We start from the raw sequence: 16,467 nt of genomic DNA on the forward strand, positions 1-16,467 counted from the left end.
TGGGAGAGTGCCTTGTCCTTAGGAAATCCCACTCACAGGAAATGACAGGATGCTCACAACAAGTTCTTAAATAGTTCCGCAAAAATAGTGCATGCATATGTGTGTGCATGCGGAGAGTGGGAAAGCGAGCCACAGAGGAAACTGGTGAATGAACAAACACACACGTGAGGTCACAGCACCGCACCTGCCATTTCCTAAGATTTGTCAATTTTCAAAATGAAAGAACGAGAGAGAACATCTGCTGTGGGTCACCCTGCCCCTTCCCAAACTGGCAATGGATACAGGTGGCTTCTATTTTTCCCCCTTCTGTTAACGACCTTTGCTCTCCTTCACACCGGGCTGAGGTGTGGGCATGCCTGTGCCCTGTGCCCTGGCCAGTTGTGATGTGAATGCCACTCCCACTGGGACTGGTCAGGGATGCCCAGGGCTGGACCAACCAGAACCCAGTAGGGAAGCTTCCTCTGCTCTGAAAGCTGTCTGTAACTGTGACCCCGGAACTCCTCGGGGTCCCTAACCTCTAAACCTAGAGGTGGGCACAGCTGAACAGCCTACAGGGAAGAGGGTCTGGCATGTCAGGTTCCAGGTTCTGAGGCCTGGGGTCCCCGGTACTGCCAAGGTTCTGAGGGCTCTGACTGCAGGAATAAATGCCGGGGGACACGTTGTGGACGATCACACAGAACCGAGGGGGGCATGTGGCGTGTGTGTGTGCATGTGTGTGCACATATGTGCATGAGCGAGCATGCTAGAGAAAGCGTGTGGGCAGTCAGAGAGGCTTTCAAGAGAAGGCACCTGGGCTGGGTGCTGCAGGAGACAGAAGGCTCTGAAAGGCGTGTTCTTCCAAGTGCAGGGGATGGGACAAAGGTGGGTGTGTCAGGAGGGTGCTACCCTGGGGCGGGGAAGTAGCAGCAGGTAAGGACAGGTCATCAGAAGCGGACCATGAAGAGTCCGGAGGCCACACTAAGGAAGGCAGACCTCACCTTATGGGCACAGCAAGTGTTCGATTCAAGGAACTCCCTGACCAGACCCACGTTCAGGGACGTTCAGCGACACCGTCACAGCCATGCCACGGCAGCCAACGCGCCTGTGGCAGAGGCGAAGGGATGAGTCTCCACGTGGAAGCTCCTTTATTTCTCCTGAATGACTTCCACCCAAGACAGCTATACAGTGTCATATTTGCATTCTCCCCATTGCTTTGTTTTCCAGAATCTGCGAAGCTCAGTTAGCAGGAAGAGTGCTCCAGACACAGTCAGGAGGCAGCTGCAGGGATCCGTCCTCCATGAGACGCAGCGTGGCACAGGGCGTCAGGAAACGCACGTCTGATGCCTGCTCAGCAGTCTGACCTGGGGGGGGGGGTTCTTTAATTTCTTTACAGGTTGGCTCACCTGTAAAATGTGGAGGACAACTGACCCTGGTCATTGGTTGTGGGCAGGGTTAAATGACACAGGCGCAGGGCATGCAGAATGCCTCCCTATGAGATTCCCTTTCATTGACAATGACGATGATCCTGACCACTAACTGGACACCTCCAGGGGCAAGAGCAGACTGTTACCAAAGGTGGCCCGGCCCCCTCCATGGGTGACCAAGACCACACTTCAGCTGCGCTGGACTCTGCTCCTGCGTGGTACCCACCCTCCTCCTGTGGTGGCAGTTTAGGGCACCGAGGGAGGAGCTCTGACCCAGATACAGAGCAGACGCTCCTCCCCCGGGATCCCGCTCCGGTTCCCTGCCAGAAGTCAAGGGCGGGCGGGGAGGCCCTGCATGGCCACCATCTGCAAGCTCTTGGTTGTCCACCAAGCACATCCACCACCCAGGAGGATGAGAGGTTCTCCAGAGACTGTCAACTGCCCCAGGGGTACCAGGAGCAGCTCTGAATCTCTGGCTGAAAACCATCCCGGAGGCTGCTGGGAGGCCCCTCTGGTCACTTATGTGTTCCCTGGAGAAACAGGCCCAGAGCAGCCAGCACGTAAGGGTCCCTTGCTGTCCGGTCCAGGTGGCCTGCAGGAGGGGAGGACTGTCCTTCCCTCCTTTCCTGCTCCTTTCTTGGCCAATGTGGCCACACCACACCAGCCAATCCAGTCCAGGGCCAGGGTAGGTGGACTTGGGGGGGTCACCCCAACTCTGACCTCCTGCTTCATAAAGGAAAGGCTGGCTCTCTGGGAAGGACAGCCCCGTCAGCAATTAGACCCCTCCTCTCATTTGCATTCCTGTCCCTGGCCACAGATCTGTATCACATCCCCAGGGCAAGACAATCTTGTTTCTCCAACAAAACCGATTATGCACATCAGGCCCGGGGATTAATCACCAGCCACCGAGATGGGAGGATCAGGGTAAGAGGGAGAGAGGCCACATCCCTGCTGAGCAGGGCCAGCGGCCAGCTGGGGCCAGGCCGGCTGGGGGCTGCCTCACCCACCCTGGCGCAGGAAACCCAGCCCTGCAGAGCCCCTGCCCTCCCCCCTCCCCCTCCCCACTTGGCCATGTGCTGAGCCCAGTGCTCCAGAGTCTGGGCATAAGTAAGGAGCGAAAAGTCCTGAGTGGGCCACCTCCATGCACCACCCAAATTGTCCCCAAACAGAAGGTGCACCTCCCCGTCTGACCCCAAGTTGCTGCATGTTCCTCGCCCCCGGCCCCCAGACCCAGGCCCCACCAACAGAGCCAACAGGGCATTTCCCAGAGGGCTGACTAGCGCCAGGCCACAGCCACAGCTGCTGTAGTAGACCCCCCACGGTCACCTCTGTCCCTGTCCACTCTGGTATGGGCAGCACCATGGCCCATGCCCAGCCAGCCTCTGCCAGGCAGAGCAGGGCAGGTCTCTCACCCCAGGGCTGGATGGGAGCCTGTGGCCCCGCCCTCAGTGCCCCCGGAGGACAGGACAGACGGCTGTCTGGGGGGGGGAAGGGGCGTGACTTGCCTGTACTCCAGGGAGAACCTGGTCAGCTCCCTGCTGTTGTGGAGCCACTTGAACTCCAGGGGCCAGCTGCCCTCGGCCATGCACGTGAGCACCAGGCGGTTCCCCTCCAGGTGCACCTGCGTCCGCACGGGCTCCGTCTTGAAGTACGGCGGCACGTCATCTGCGGGAGACAGGGACACAAAGGCACGGGTTACCACGGGCTCGACCATGCGCCTGGACCGTTGAGAACCCCCGCACCCTCTACCTCCTGGACAGAAGGAAGGAGGGACACTGGCTACACCTAGAGATGGCAGTTTTCACCAGGAGAACAGGGAGGTGGGTGACAGCCCTGTGAGTGGCGGAGCCTGTACTGCTCCCCAAGTCCGGGCAGCCCCTAAAGTCATCGAGGGCAGAGTCTGTTCAATGGTCCCTTCCACCACCAGGTGGCCTGGGCTGTGGGTGTGAGGCCAAGGGGTCACCACACGCCTCCACAGAGCCACTCCCACCGGGTGCAGCCCAGCAGAGACCATGTGCTCGGGACCCTGGACCTGCAGAGGCTGCTCAGGCTCACGGCCTCCGGGGCCAGGGGCGTCTCTGCCCGAATGGCCAGTGGGGGAAGACAGAAGTGGAAGGGGACGAGGGGTAGGAGAGAGAAGGTGAAAGAAGCGGAGAAGACCCCTGTCACTGAGCACCTGCCCCTGGGTGTGGCATGGTGGAGACAGGAGCGGCCTCTGGTAATGATCTTGGCGGGTCTGTGGCCCTTTGGTGAGTATTCTGGGGGCTCTGCCACGTGCCCATCTAATTCCCATGGCAACCCCATGACCTTGTTAAGGTGCTGAGGGGTTAGAAGCCTGCCCCAGGCCATGGGTGGGGAGGCCGGAGCGGAGCCCCGTAGGTGGGCTGCAGAGGCTGAGCCCTGGACCTTGAGTCGCTCACGGCTGAGGAGGCTGGGACACGATGGGAGGAGAGGCTGGGTACAAATGAGAACCCAGGGACCCAGCAAGTGCCTCCAGGCCCGGCATGTGACAGCCTGAGGACGCGAGTTCCAGAAGCAGTCTCCACAGTTCACCCCGTGAGCAACCACTGTGTACCAAGCACCCGCCGCAGGCCGCTAAGTGGCAGACCAGGGATTGGACTTCCCAGAGGGCAGGCCTGTGCCTCCCAGGGCTCCCACACACCAGGGCCACGAGGAAGCGCTGGCAGGGCTTCCCTGGGGCATCCAGGCCCGTGTCGGGGGTCCTGGCACAGGGGCCCTGTGCCTGCTTTGCCGCGTCCCAGCTGAGTGGGTGGGCAAGTCCTGCCCGTCTGAGTCTCAGTTTCCCTCAGTGGACATGGGAGAGAAGGAGCTGACGAGGGACTGAGTGAGACGGTGACGGTGCAAAGGCTGGTCCCAGGCCCGCCCGGAGGCAGGTGCTTGGGAAGGGCCACTTCTCCCCTGAACGTGTGGGTGTCCCTGGCAGGGCCAGGGCCAGGGCCAGCGTTCTTGATACCGCAGTGCCCCAGGCACACCTCGATCAGAGGAGGCTTCCCCCGGCAGCTCAAGGGTGCAGAACCGCCAGACAGTCCATGGTGGCCTAATAAGGGTGACCCAGAGGGACAAGCAGGAAGGGGTCGGGGTGGCAGGCTGGGGAGGGGCCAGGGTGCGGCCCAGGCTGAGGCCCGGTGTCCTGGACCCCAGGGCTGCTCTTCCCTCCCCATATCACCCTGTGGGCGTCTGTGCTCCGGGGACAGCTCAGCTCTGGCTTCCCTGGGCTCAAGGTCAGATTCACCACTCAGCACGGGCTGCCGTGCACATCTGGGGCCATTCGGCTTCCCCTGCTGGGTGGCACCCCCAGGCCTGGCCCCACTCCACACCCAGGGGCTTCTGTGTGTGACCTGCCACAGCTGGGACGGGGGCTCTTCCTTGGATCCTACCCTCCCTGTGGGGCTACCGGAGTCCAAACCCGAGGGCGGGCTGCAGGTGGCCCCAGGCCCCTCTGCTGGTCTCCCTGGTGACCATCTGGTGAGGCCCAGGGGCATCTCTCTGTGCTTCCTCGTGCACGACTGTCACTTGAACACACTTCAGCAGGCCAGCTGAAGAGGCACCTGCCCAGAGCGCAGACCCCAAGGGGGTGACGGCCCTCTGCTGGCCCCCGTGCCTCTGGGTCCTGGCCCACCTCTGGCCTCATTGGGAGGCCCTGGGCCGCCCTTTGCCAAGGAGAGGGACCCGCGCCCTGGAGGCCGCCCGCTCGGCTCTGGGCTTAACAAACGGGCACATTCTCCCTTCAAAGGCGCATTCATATTCTCCGGCAGCTTTAAAGGGTCTTTTGAATCCAGTTTTTAAAAACCCTCTGTTCGCAGCTGTCATTGCTGGTTTGTTTTAAAACAATAACATTCCTGACCCGGAGTGATGGCTAAATCCCTCCCCTCCACGCGGGGCCGATTCCCAGCCAGAACTGCAGAGGGCGGGCGGGCGGGCGCGGACCTGCACACGCCTGGGCACGCACGCTCCTAGCCCCACACCCCCTCCTCCAGGGCCTGCTCAGGGGCCGTTGGCTCCAGGTCTGCCGTTGCCGTTCATTCCTGGGCCTGGGGGTGGGAGCCGGCAGCCTGCACCCGTGACTTGTGCTTGGATGGGCTGATCCAGCCGCTGCTGAGACAATGGCTCCGGGAGCGAAGGGAGGGGAGACCCTGCCTGAGTCCTGCTGGGCAGCAGGCCTGCTCCCCGTCCCGCCTCCCTCCTTGTCCTCCCAACACGGCGGCGGCACCCAGTGACCAGGCCCCTCCCCACCCCACCCCACATGCTCCCTGGGTAAGGGGATCCTGGGGGAGCCTCACCCAGGGTGCAGGGAGTCCCACCAGCCAGTGTCCTCCACGGGCCTGCGCCTATCCTAAAGCAGCAGACCCCAGGGACCTGGCTGTGCGCTGTGGGAGGAAGGACAGACGGGGGGGGGGGGGGGGGAGAGGGGACGCTGTGGGGCAGCAGAGTGTGTGTGTGTGTGTGTGTGTGTGTGTGTGTGTGTATCTGTCTCCACAGGAGCAGATTTCTGTGCTATGAGTGCACAGGAAGGTGCAAATCATTGACTTTGAGAAAGTCACTGAACCACTACACCTCGGTTTCCTTAGTTGCAAATTGAGGATAGTTTTTTTTTTGTGAAATTAATTAATTAATAAGCACAAAGTCCTTAGAACAGAGCCTGGCACATACTGAAGAAGGGGTAGCCATTGTCACCATTGCTCATATATGCGGATGGTCAGATTACCCTGGTGAGAAGACCTCACACTCTATTAGCAGGAACCATAAACTCCTCTCTTTATCTTAGGATAGTGCAGTATGCCACCTTTGCAACTGTACATAACAGCACGGTTAGCCACTTTCACTCTCTCAGTGGGAAGGGAGTAACTGTGTATAGAGGAGAACTGTGGATAGAAAGAATCCACTGTGTAAGGATGTCAGCCCCTGAAATTCTTACTCATTTCAAATGTGTATGCATACCCACTCACTTTTTTTTAAACACTATACAAAGTTCACGGGAAGAACAAACACCGCACAAGAATAGTCAAGAAATATCAGAAAAGGCGTGGCCAGGGGGGCAGACTAGACTAGTACAGAAGCTGGACTATATTATAAAGCTGCAAGGATTAAAGCTGTAGTCTTTTTTTTTTTTTAAAGATTTTTATCTTAGTTGTATTTGGAAACAATACCTTTATTTTATTTATTTATTTTTACGTGGTGCTGAGGATCGAACCCAGCACCTCGCACGTGCAAGGCGAGTGCTCTGCCTCTGAGCCACAACCCCAGCCCCAGAACTGCAGTCTTTAAGAAGAGACCGACGAGGAGTCTGGGAGTCCAGAAATAAGCCCAGATACATACCGGGGCTTCTAATATAGGAAGAAAGCGGAATTTCAAATCCGTGAGGAAGAGATCAATTATTCAACAAATGGTTTGGGAGTAAAAAATAAAGTTGAATCTCCCCCTCACGCCGTACCTCGAAATAAATGCTAGAAGAATCGATGTTTTAAACATGAAAATGAAATTCAAAAAGAACGAGGGGAGAAAAAACATCACAGGAGTTTAAAACCACACGATGCTGGTGAAGCGAGGCACCTGCCAAGTACTTTCCCGGTCCCGCGGGCGACACGCGGCCAGGGGACAGATGGATGCCTTCCAGGGCACACGCAGAACTCCGCGTGGGGGGGAGGGAGCCCACAGACGCAGAGGCGACAGGTGATAAACCGGGAAAGGGGTTTGCAACCCTTATCACGGCAAAGAGCTGATTTTCCTGATGTAAAAAATGTCCCCAAGAATCAATAAGAGAAAGATGAGCCAACAGAAAAACGGGCAGAGGACGTGGACGGCCGGAGGGAAGGGTCGCGGGCGACGCTGGGACACGGCAGAGGCCCTCCTGTGACACCAGGGAGCTGAAGGAAGGCTCAGTAAGACCGTCTGTCCCTCTCGCTTTGTGAGCGTGCAACTCCCGCGGCTGGCGGCCCGCAGAAGATGGGGCAGGCTGGCACATGGCCTGGTGGGGCCGCAGCCTGGCACAGAGGCCAACCTGGAGGTTCCACCAAGGCCAGAAACGCACACGCCTCCCTGTCCACGGGCGCCTCCAGGGACCCGCCCTCCATGGACACTGTGCCCGTGTGACATGGCCGCTCTTCCCAGCCGGACGGCTGTGACAGCCGGCCATGGGAAACGACCTGGATGTCTGTCAAGGTTAAAGAAGGACGGCCCCTCTAGCTGGAGGGCTCTCGGCAGCTGGCGGTGAGGGCCCGCTCCCGAGAACTCTGCTTAGTGAAATGCAGGCTGCGGGCGAGTCGGCCAGGTAGGGAGGCCCATGTGTTGGCCCAGGTACAGGCTCTTCCTGGGGGTGAAGCTGGGGGGAGACTGGGTGGCCGCGGCCGCGGTGCGAGGGTGTGGCCTCTCTGGCCCTTGGACTTGCCTGTCTGCGTTGGTGTCTACACGGTGGATCACAGTATGAGGCCCCGGGTTGCCATCAGGTCTGTGCACACATGTGCCCGTGTATGAGCTGGCAGTCACAGGGCTGCCCTCCTGGGGACAGGGGCAGGGACAGGCCCTCTGTGTGTGATGTGGGGAGTCCACACCTCAGAGGCTGAGCCCCTTGATGAAGAGCTGCCTTCCAGGGCGGATAAGAGGCGTCACCCCAGGGCTTCCTTCTGCTCTCCTGTAACAGGTCCGGGGACCCCATGGCTGCTTTTCCCTTGATATGTCCACCAAGTGCCCCCATTGTCACCCTAGACTCTAGGCTCCAGGCGAAATCGTCCTGTGCAAAAACTAAACTCCAGCTTCTCCCTCCCTCCAGCTTCTCCCTCCCTCCAGCTTCTCCCTCCCTCCAGCTTCTCCCTCCCTCCAGCTTCTCCCTCCCTCCAGCTTCTCCCTCCCTCCAGCTTCTCCCTCCCTCCAGCTTCTCCCTCCCTCCAGCTCCCCCCTCCCTTCAGCTCCCTGCAAAATAACGTTCTTTCTTCAAAGCAGACAGGCTCCCCGCATCCCACCCTCCAGAGGGTCCGACTCCTCAGCCAGCCCGGGAACCGAGCCTCGCCTGCCCCTGAACGGTGACCTCTGCCACACTCTGCCCGTGGAGCTTCGTACCCGCAGAGCACTCCATATCCACCGTCGCAGGTCAGGCTCCCAAGGCTGTCTCGTGCATGGCCAGGACTGTCCCTGCCTATTATCATGAGGACACATGCTCAGAAGGTTCTGCTGGTGGACGCCCCACGGGGTGGCCCAGAGCTCTCTGTGGCGGAGACGGGATTCGCGGGGTCTCACCCTCTGCACTGACCTGCGAGGCGCTCAGGGTGGGTGCGGAGGAGCAGGGGGAGACGCCTGGGAGAGGAGGAGAGTGCCTGGTACAGACGCGGGTCCTAGGCTGGGGGCTTCCTGGAAGAGGAGGCTGAGCTGGGGCCCTCGCCACAGCTCCGCCTGCCCCGTGAGCCTCCTGGATCCTCCCTTTTCCAGGCTTTGGCGCGAAGGCCCCGGAGGTAGATGGGCAGGGTTGAAGTCCAGGCCTCCGCAGCTGAGGTAGACCCACCTGACGTGACCCGCCTGTCCTCTCAGTGACCAGATGGCAACCCTGCCCCAGGGGCGGCCTGAAGGCTCCAAGGAGCTCAGGAGCTCACCTCCAGGGCGCCCCAGGCACCCACCAAACCTCTGTGGTTGGCACCCGTGGGGTGACCCAGAGGGCTGGCCTATCTGACCCGTCCCCCATTTCCTGCAGCTCAGAGCCACCCCAGGGCCCACGGGAGAGCTTCCGAGTGCAGCTTCCTCAGGGCCACGCCAGGCTGGCCCAAACACCAGGAGGAGGCTGGTGGGGCACTGCTGGCCTCCAGCCTCCTGCTGAAGCCCTGTGGGGGGGCACAGCAGGGGCATGGGAGTGACCTCTGTGTGGGTCCCAGGCTCCCTGCCACCTCGGGCCTGCATGCTCCTGTGACGCCTGCATGCCAAGTGCTTCATTAGCCAGGAAAGGAGCTCTCACCCTCCTCCATCTAATCCTCGCCAGTGACCTTCAGGAGCCAGGCCCTTCTGACGTCGGGGCCCAGGAGGGCGCGGCAATCAATTATACCGCGGCCTCCGCAGCTGCTCCCGGACGAATTTCTTGCTCAGAAAAGCGTGTTCCAAAAGCATCTAATGGAACGGATCATCAATTTGTTTGAATACACATCTAATCTGATTAGGGGCCCGGCCACCGGGGCAGCCAGCACAACGGAGCCCCGGCCCAGCTCTGGGGACTGTGAGAGGGTGGGGGGGCCCAGCTGGGAGGGAGCAGCGAGAGCCAGACCCCGGGCTGGGGCCTCTGTGCCTGGCCAAGAAGTTGTGGAGAGAAGGATGAGTCGGGCGAGGGCAGAGCGCTGGGCCACGGCTTCCTTTTGTCTCTAGTCCCCACCCTGGGGACGGAGCCTGGGAGAAGAAGATGCTCAGGAAACAAGTGGGGGTGAGGACCAGGGCTGGTGGCATGGCCAGGCTGACAGAGATGACAATCAGGTGGATAAAGCCGCCCCAGGGCGAGACCCCCAAGCTCACAACCTTCCCGGAACCTCAGAGGGTGACCTCATTTGGGAACATGGCCATTGCAGGGACAGTGACGAGGTCCTACTGGGGTCGAGTGGGTCCCCTGTGACGGTGCCCTTCTAAGAGAGGAAACACAAGGACCAAGACACACTGAGAGAAGGCCCTGTGGAGACGGAGCCGGAGACTGGAGGGACGTGTCTACAAGTCAAGGAGCACCGGGGACTGCCAGGAGCCACCAGGAGTTAGGGAGGGCCAGGAGGCGGCTCCCCTCCGGCTCTCGGAGGGAGCAGGACCCTGCCGACACCTTCATCTCAGAATCTGGCCTCCAGAACCGTTCGTGGCACTTTGTCGCGGCACTCCAAGGAGACTCGTTGGTGGCTTCATGGACATTTGTGTCCATCGCTCCATGCATGGTAGCATGCTGGGTGACATGGTGGAGAATGAGGGCCACCGGGGAGCGGGCTTCCTTCCCCAGACGCCCTGCCACGGTGCCCCAGGGCCCTGGCCCATGCTGCTCCCTTCTCCCAGGGCCTCACTTTCCTCTGTGTTGGTCCCGGCCTGGCAAAGCTCAACACTGAGCCTGCTCCGATGCTTTCCCAGATGTCCTGGGTGCCCCTCAGACTCTGGAGGGTCCCTGCCTACAGCATTCAGATGGCACAGTACAGTTGCACTCTGGGTGGGGGCGCCCTGACCTCCCCGTCCGTGAGCGGGGCCTGGCCTCCATGCAGGGGGAGGAGACCTGCCAGCAAACGAGGGGACCAGCCAGAGTGCTGCAGGACTGGGCTGGTCACCTCCCTCTCGGGGGCTGGCTGACCCCGGAGAACTCTATGCTCCCGTCCAGCTCTGCGCTGCAAGACTCAGTGGCCATGTGTGTGGTGGCCTCATGGGGCCCTGCAGGGGACCTCCGGGTTCAAGTCCAGTGGGCCCTGCCACTCCCTAGCTGGGTGGCCCTCAGCTCTGCTGTGCTCAGTCTCCTCCTGAAGGGCAGGACGCTAGTTGTTCCTACCTCAGGTTCCCACCTGAGAGGGCGCAGGCTCGGACCAGCGCCTGGTGCTGAGAAGGGGCCCACGGAAAGGAGGCCCTGGCCACTCCCCTCCTCATCTCTGCTGGGTGTCACCCCAGTGCCCCCACCTCATGGCCGGGGCCACCTCCTGGAACTGCACAGGTGACCATGTCCAAGCGGCCCCAGCCTTGCCTAGAAAAAGAATGGTTCTCATTTCCGCTGGGTTTATTTTGCAATTAACACGAGTAGGGGGCCTTCTTACGTTTCATTGGAGGGTTCAGAGATTCAGCTGAAACCACTGATTGGAATGCTTTTGCCTAACGGTGCTATTACCATTTTAGCGTATTCAGATTCATTCGAGCCATAAAAAGTGGTGATAACACTCAGCTAACTCCTGCGATTCCTCCCAAGAAGCCGGCTGCAGGAACACACTGCTCTCTCCCTCGGTGGCCTCAGCAGGACAGCCCACGTGGGGGAACTCGCTGGGGCTTAATGTCCAGAAATGGGTGAAGGCCAGCTTGGGGTCAGCTGCCTGGCCAGGTCCAGGGCCTCTGGGGAGGCTCATCCCCACCTGTTCCTGCTGCTCTTCCAGCTGATACTCTTGAAGGTCCCTGCGAGTGAGCTCCGCCACCATGTGGGTACCCTCCCTAGGCCGTCCTCTACACCAGGGGACTCTGGCAACCTAAAGACATTGTGTCCTCCAGACCTGGGGGTGACCAGAGCAGGTGCTCAGAGGCCCAGGGATGCTTCTGGGAGCCCAGGGCCTGGAGGTCTGGAGAGTTCACCCGCTTGGCTGACGAAGGCCACCAGGAGGGGCCAGCAGCCCCAAGTCTGGTTGGCAAGCTTCCAGGGGCCATCCCGTGTTCCTCCTGTTGCTCACCTTAGAAGGACAGGGACGTGAGGGGCGGGGGAGATGGCACTGGGGGAAGAGACCCGCTGGACCCCAGCGTTGATGGTCAAGTATGGACGGCAGAGAGCTGAGCCAAGCAGCAGGCAAGCCCAGCGTCTGGAGGGGGCTGTGCACCCAATTCCAGGGCTTCTCCCACCTCCGCTCTCCTGGTGCCAGGACGGAGCGGGAAGGGGGTTGGCCAGAGGCCTGATCCAGCAGGCACCCCGAGTTTCCTCCTCCCAGCTCCCCGGGGGAGCCTTCTGGTCACTGCCCCTTTATTTCTCTCGTCTGAAGCTGGCGCATGGCAGGGTGCAGGGGTCACACGAGTGAGTGGCAGAGCTGGGTTAGAACCCAGGGCCTCCCCCCTCTGTGCTGGGCCCCTGGTCTGCCCCAGGGTCAGGGCTGTGTTTGGATCCCAGAAGAGGAGTCCATGGCCGGGCCTGGGAGGCGAGAAAGACAAAGCGGAGCCAGTCTCCCCACGCAGAGGCTGAGAGATGGAACCCGCCGCCGAAGAAGAACACACATTCATCAGGCTGGTGACCCCGCTGTACCAGCGCTTTGTGGCGTGTAACAAAGACCGCGGAGCAGAAAATTGGAGTTCAATTTGCCGTCCATCCCGCACGCAGCGCTCAGCCCATTCCAGTCCCTGGCAGGCACCTCTGCGCTTTATCATAAATAATAACAGCGCGCGGCTCTATGGCCCTTTCTGCAGTTACTGTCCCCGAGCAATTGACAAGCTGGATCACACAGGCCTGTGCACACCTGCCACGCCACACGGCCCTCCCCAGCACCAGGGCCCCTGCCACCCGCATGTTGGGGGCCGTCCTTCCCGGCTGGAAGGCAGCAGGGCCACTTCCAGCCCCAGGACGCTGGGGGCAGCCCGCCCTGCCACCTTGCCCACCCCTTTCCTGGCAGAGCCCCCGCCCCCTGGAGCTGGTCCAGGGCCATGCTCTCTCTTTCCTTCAGTGAGAAAGAGGTTCCGGCTCCCCTGTGCTCTGACCGCAGTGTCCCTGGGTCTCCACAGGAAGCCTGTTTCCCCTCTGGAGGGGCAACAGCAGCAAGTCCCCCAGAGCAGCTAGGGGCTCTAGTAGCCCCAGGAAGCCACACCCGCTGCTGCGCTGAACCACCGGGTGCTGGTGCCCAGACGACGGCACACCGCCAGGGGAGGGAGGTCTGCCCAGGGCACGGACGCTGCTCCCCTCTGGAGGCCCGGAGACTCCCAGAGGCAGGGACTTGGACAGAGGGTGCAGGGTTCCAGCCACAGCTTCTCCCGCTTCCTGCCATCAGAGTAAAACCGAGGTCACGTGGCGCATGAGGCCCATGATAAGAAGGCCCCAGGAAGGCCAGTCCAGAGGGGCAGAGCTCGGCCGGTGGTCGCCAGGGGTGGGCGAAGGGGAGTGGGAGCAGCTGCTGGGTGAGTTCAGGGTTCCCTGGGGGGTGATGGGCCGTGTTGGAACTAGGCAGACGTAGTGGCTGCAATCAGTAGGTGCCACTGAGTCGCACACCCTGAACCGGCTCACGCGATGGTGGGTGCACCACAGCTCAAGGCAAGCAGGACTCAGCTGGGTGCTGGCGTGGCCCGTCCCTTGCCGTCCTGGGAGACTGCCTGGGAGTATTGCTTCTCCCCCCTGAGAAGTCACTGGCTCAGCCTTAATCGCTCCGGCCCTGGCTGCAGACCCCAGCAGCACCTCCCAGTGCAGGCCTTGGTCTGCTGTCTGGGGGAGCCGGGCTTCCCCTCAGGCTCATGGGACAGGGCAAAGCCTGCCCAGTTCCAGGTGAACGCCTGATCCCAGCAACAGCAACCTGCTCCCCTCCCAAGAGGACAGGTCATTTGGAATAAGGACAGAAAGCCTGGGCTTGGAGGGTGGACGGAGGGGGTCAGCCCGTCGCTGGGCTTACAAACTTCCTGGCATTGGGCCAGTGCCTGTGCTTTGTGAGCCATGGTCCCTTGGCTTGCACCTGGGATGAGGGAACATGCCACACCTCCCTTACTGGGTGTCGTTAGGAGGGTCATGGAAATGAACAGAGACCCAGGCCCACCAGGCCCAGCGGAGGGCTTGGCCCATGGGGAGCGCAGGGTGGCCGGCCTGTGCTTGGACGTGTTCCCTGCTTCTGCCACACAGCCACACTGTGGGGTGGGTGCTGTCAATGGCCCTGTTTTCGAGAGCGGTCACTGAGTGCTGCGGCTTGGGTGGAGTCATGGGTCCCCACGAAGACCCCTCCCACAAACCCAGCGTCTTCAGAGGCCCACCAGCTCTAAGAATGAGGGCCCCGAGGGTGGAAGGCAGGACTCTCCCTGGCCAGCTCACCAGTGGGAGGAGGGGCTGTCCGAATGCCCTCGGGTCCCAGTAGCAGGTGGCCTTCTCACTAGCAGCCTGCTCGGGAAGCAAGGGCATGGCTGAGTGGCCGTCGGCCGTCGGGGTGGAGGACAGGGCAGGTCTCCTGTTCCAGGAGGCTGCCTTCATGACCCTGGGAACCAGCAGGGACATTCAGCCTGGCTTCTTAGCTCTGTCCCTTTGAAAACGCAGAGCCCAGCTGTTGTGGCTGAACCTACCGCGCTGCTGCGGGGAGGAAGATGGTATCTGGACTCTGCTGTTGACCCCCTGATGTTATCCAGCCAGGTGGTCAACACCTCCTCCTCTCGGTTCCTGCTCAATGCCAGGTCCCGGGATTGAATGGGGGCCCTCAGCGCTCTCTGGAGAACCAGGCCGAGCAGGCAGCACCAGGAAAACAAGAGGGACAGTGGGCAGGAGCATCTCCCCGGGGTGCGGTTCCCCCCGAGAGGGGCTCTTGGTGCTGCCTCTGGTCCCCAGCCCCTCCCATGGGTGGGTGAGGAGGAAGCCAAGGCCCAGGTGGTCTTCAGAGGAGCCCTGGGCTGGACGCGGGGCCTGCCCCAGCTCGGCCTCCACACCTGGGGCGCTGTCCCCACCCTGGCTTTTCTGGTAGGGAGCACCTTGAGCACACCCAGCCCACGCTCTCTGGTTGGAAGATGGGGAAACTGAGGCAGAGGAGTTTTAAAGGGGCCCAGATTTTCTGACGCGAGTCACCCTGCCTCAGCGGGCAGCTCTCAGCTCATTTGCCCACTTACAAACTGGAAACAGGGCTGGACAGGCGTCCGCCGTGTTTTGCAATCTGGGTCTCCCGGGCTTTCCTGCAGAGGCTGGCTCTGCTCGGCGAGCTCACCTCTCCTGGAGAGCCCTGCACCTGAGTGAGCGCACACCCTGGGCTCTGCTGCACCCCGATACGGGCTGAAGAGTGTCCTTCAGAAAGATAGGCTGACTTAACCCAGTGACAGCGACAGTGGCCTTATTAGGAAGCAGAGTCTGTGCACATGCAGTCAAGTCGGGATGAGGTCACTGGGGTGGGGGACTAACCCACTGTGATGACGGAGACACCGTTGCAGGGGAAGGCGGCCGTGTGACAGTAGCAGAGATGGCCATGGCAGGGGACCCATGAGCCACACCAGCAGCCTGGCTGACATTTGATGCTGTCCTGCTGGCCTCCAGAACCCAGGGACCTGGATTTATGTTGAGTTAAGCCCCTGCCTATGGCCTGTGGTACTTCCTTAGGGCAGCCCTAGGAAACCAATCACCCCTCCACAGCACCCCAAATCCCAAGCCAACTTTGAGCAGAGCCCCTTCCTCTAAGGGGCAGTGACCCCACAGTGACCCCAGCTCAGCTCCGTGGCTCCAGCACAGCCCCGAATGGCCCTGAACGTGACTCGGCCCTGCTCCTATCCTCGGTCACTGAATCCTTGCACACAGTAGGAGCTCCATAAATACTGAGCAAAGCCATGAATTCAAGGGTCCTCTCGTTCCCAGGGGCTCTGTGATGGTCCCCAGCCCTTCCCGCCTGTCGCTTCCCCTTCTCACGCAGGCCCTTGCTGGACTTGGCCTCCCTGGCCCCCAGGAACATCACACCAGCTGTTCTGCACCGGGCTGGGAGCAGCTCACGGTGACTGATGGCGTCTCCCGCAGCCGGAAGCCTGCGGCGGCAGGATTGGCAGGTTGGCAGCGGGCACTGGCGAGATGGACGCCCTGCACGGGAGGTGTTTCCAGCTCGTCCCCCAGAAGCCCGGCCTTTCTGGGAAGGGAGCAGGGGCACCACTGCCCTCTGGCTCTCCCTCCTTCCCAGAAGCCCCTGCCCTCCGCCAGGGCTCCCGGGGGTGGGACGTGTGGGGTCCGTGAGGCGTGAACGAGGCGCTCCTGGGCTGCCCCTTCCTGCCAGGGTGCCCCCCCAGAGAGGTGGTGTGAGAGTGCCCGCACACTGTCCCCTCAGGCTGGGCTGGGGCAGTGGCCCTCAGCCAGGATCACACCGTCCATCAGGAGGGTGCTGCCTCCTCCCGGGGCACATGGCCCCCCAGGGCCTGGACTGGCCTGGGACGGCTCGGGAAAGGCAGGCCAGGCCACGGAAGAGGCCGGACCAGCACCAGCCTCCTCGGTTGTGGCTGTAGAGTCTGCGAAGAGACTCTATGTCCCCTGGGCCCAGTGTGGCTCCGCCTCGCTCCCTTCAGGGCACAGTGGCTCAGCTCTGCCCACCCTCCCGGGGCACTGGGTGGTAAGGACAGATGGCATTTGAGGCCAGAGGCCAGGAGGGCTGGGGTCTTGTGGCCAGCACTGTGAGCCCCCGTCCCCATGGGCGGCTGAGGGAGGCCCAGGGCAGCCTCAGGGGAGGCCAGGCAG

The 16,467-nt window shown here is 61.4% G+C and overlaps 1 protein-coding gene across 1 annotated transcript in view; it reads right to left on the reverse strand.

Annotated features, from left to right (window-relative positions):
* The window catches only part of Sdk2 (sidekick cell adhesion molecule 2), a 144,996-nt gene extending 133,466 nt beyond the window's left edge, over positions 1-11,530 (reverse strand). The window contains exons 1-2 of the mRNA XM_077801289.1: positions 11,329-11,530; positions 2,909-3,068 (exon numbers count right to left, since the gene is read on the reverse strand). Coding sequence (XP_077657415.1) covers positions 2,909-3,068; positions 11,329-11,530 — 362 coding nt within the window. The remainder of the gene's footprint in view (positions 1-2,908; positions 3,069-11,328) is intronic.
* Between the last annotated feature and the right edge of the window lie 4,937 nt (positions 11,531-16,467).

This window comes from Urocitellus parryii, chromosome 7, assembly GCF_045843805.1.
Source record: "Urocitellus parryii isolate mUroPar1 chromosome 7, mUroPar1.hap1, whole genome shotgun sequence".
Classification (NCBI taxonomy): Eukaryota; Metazoa; Chordata; class Mammalia; order Rodentia; family Sciuridae; genus Urocitellus; species Urocitellus parryii.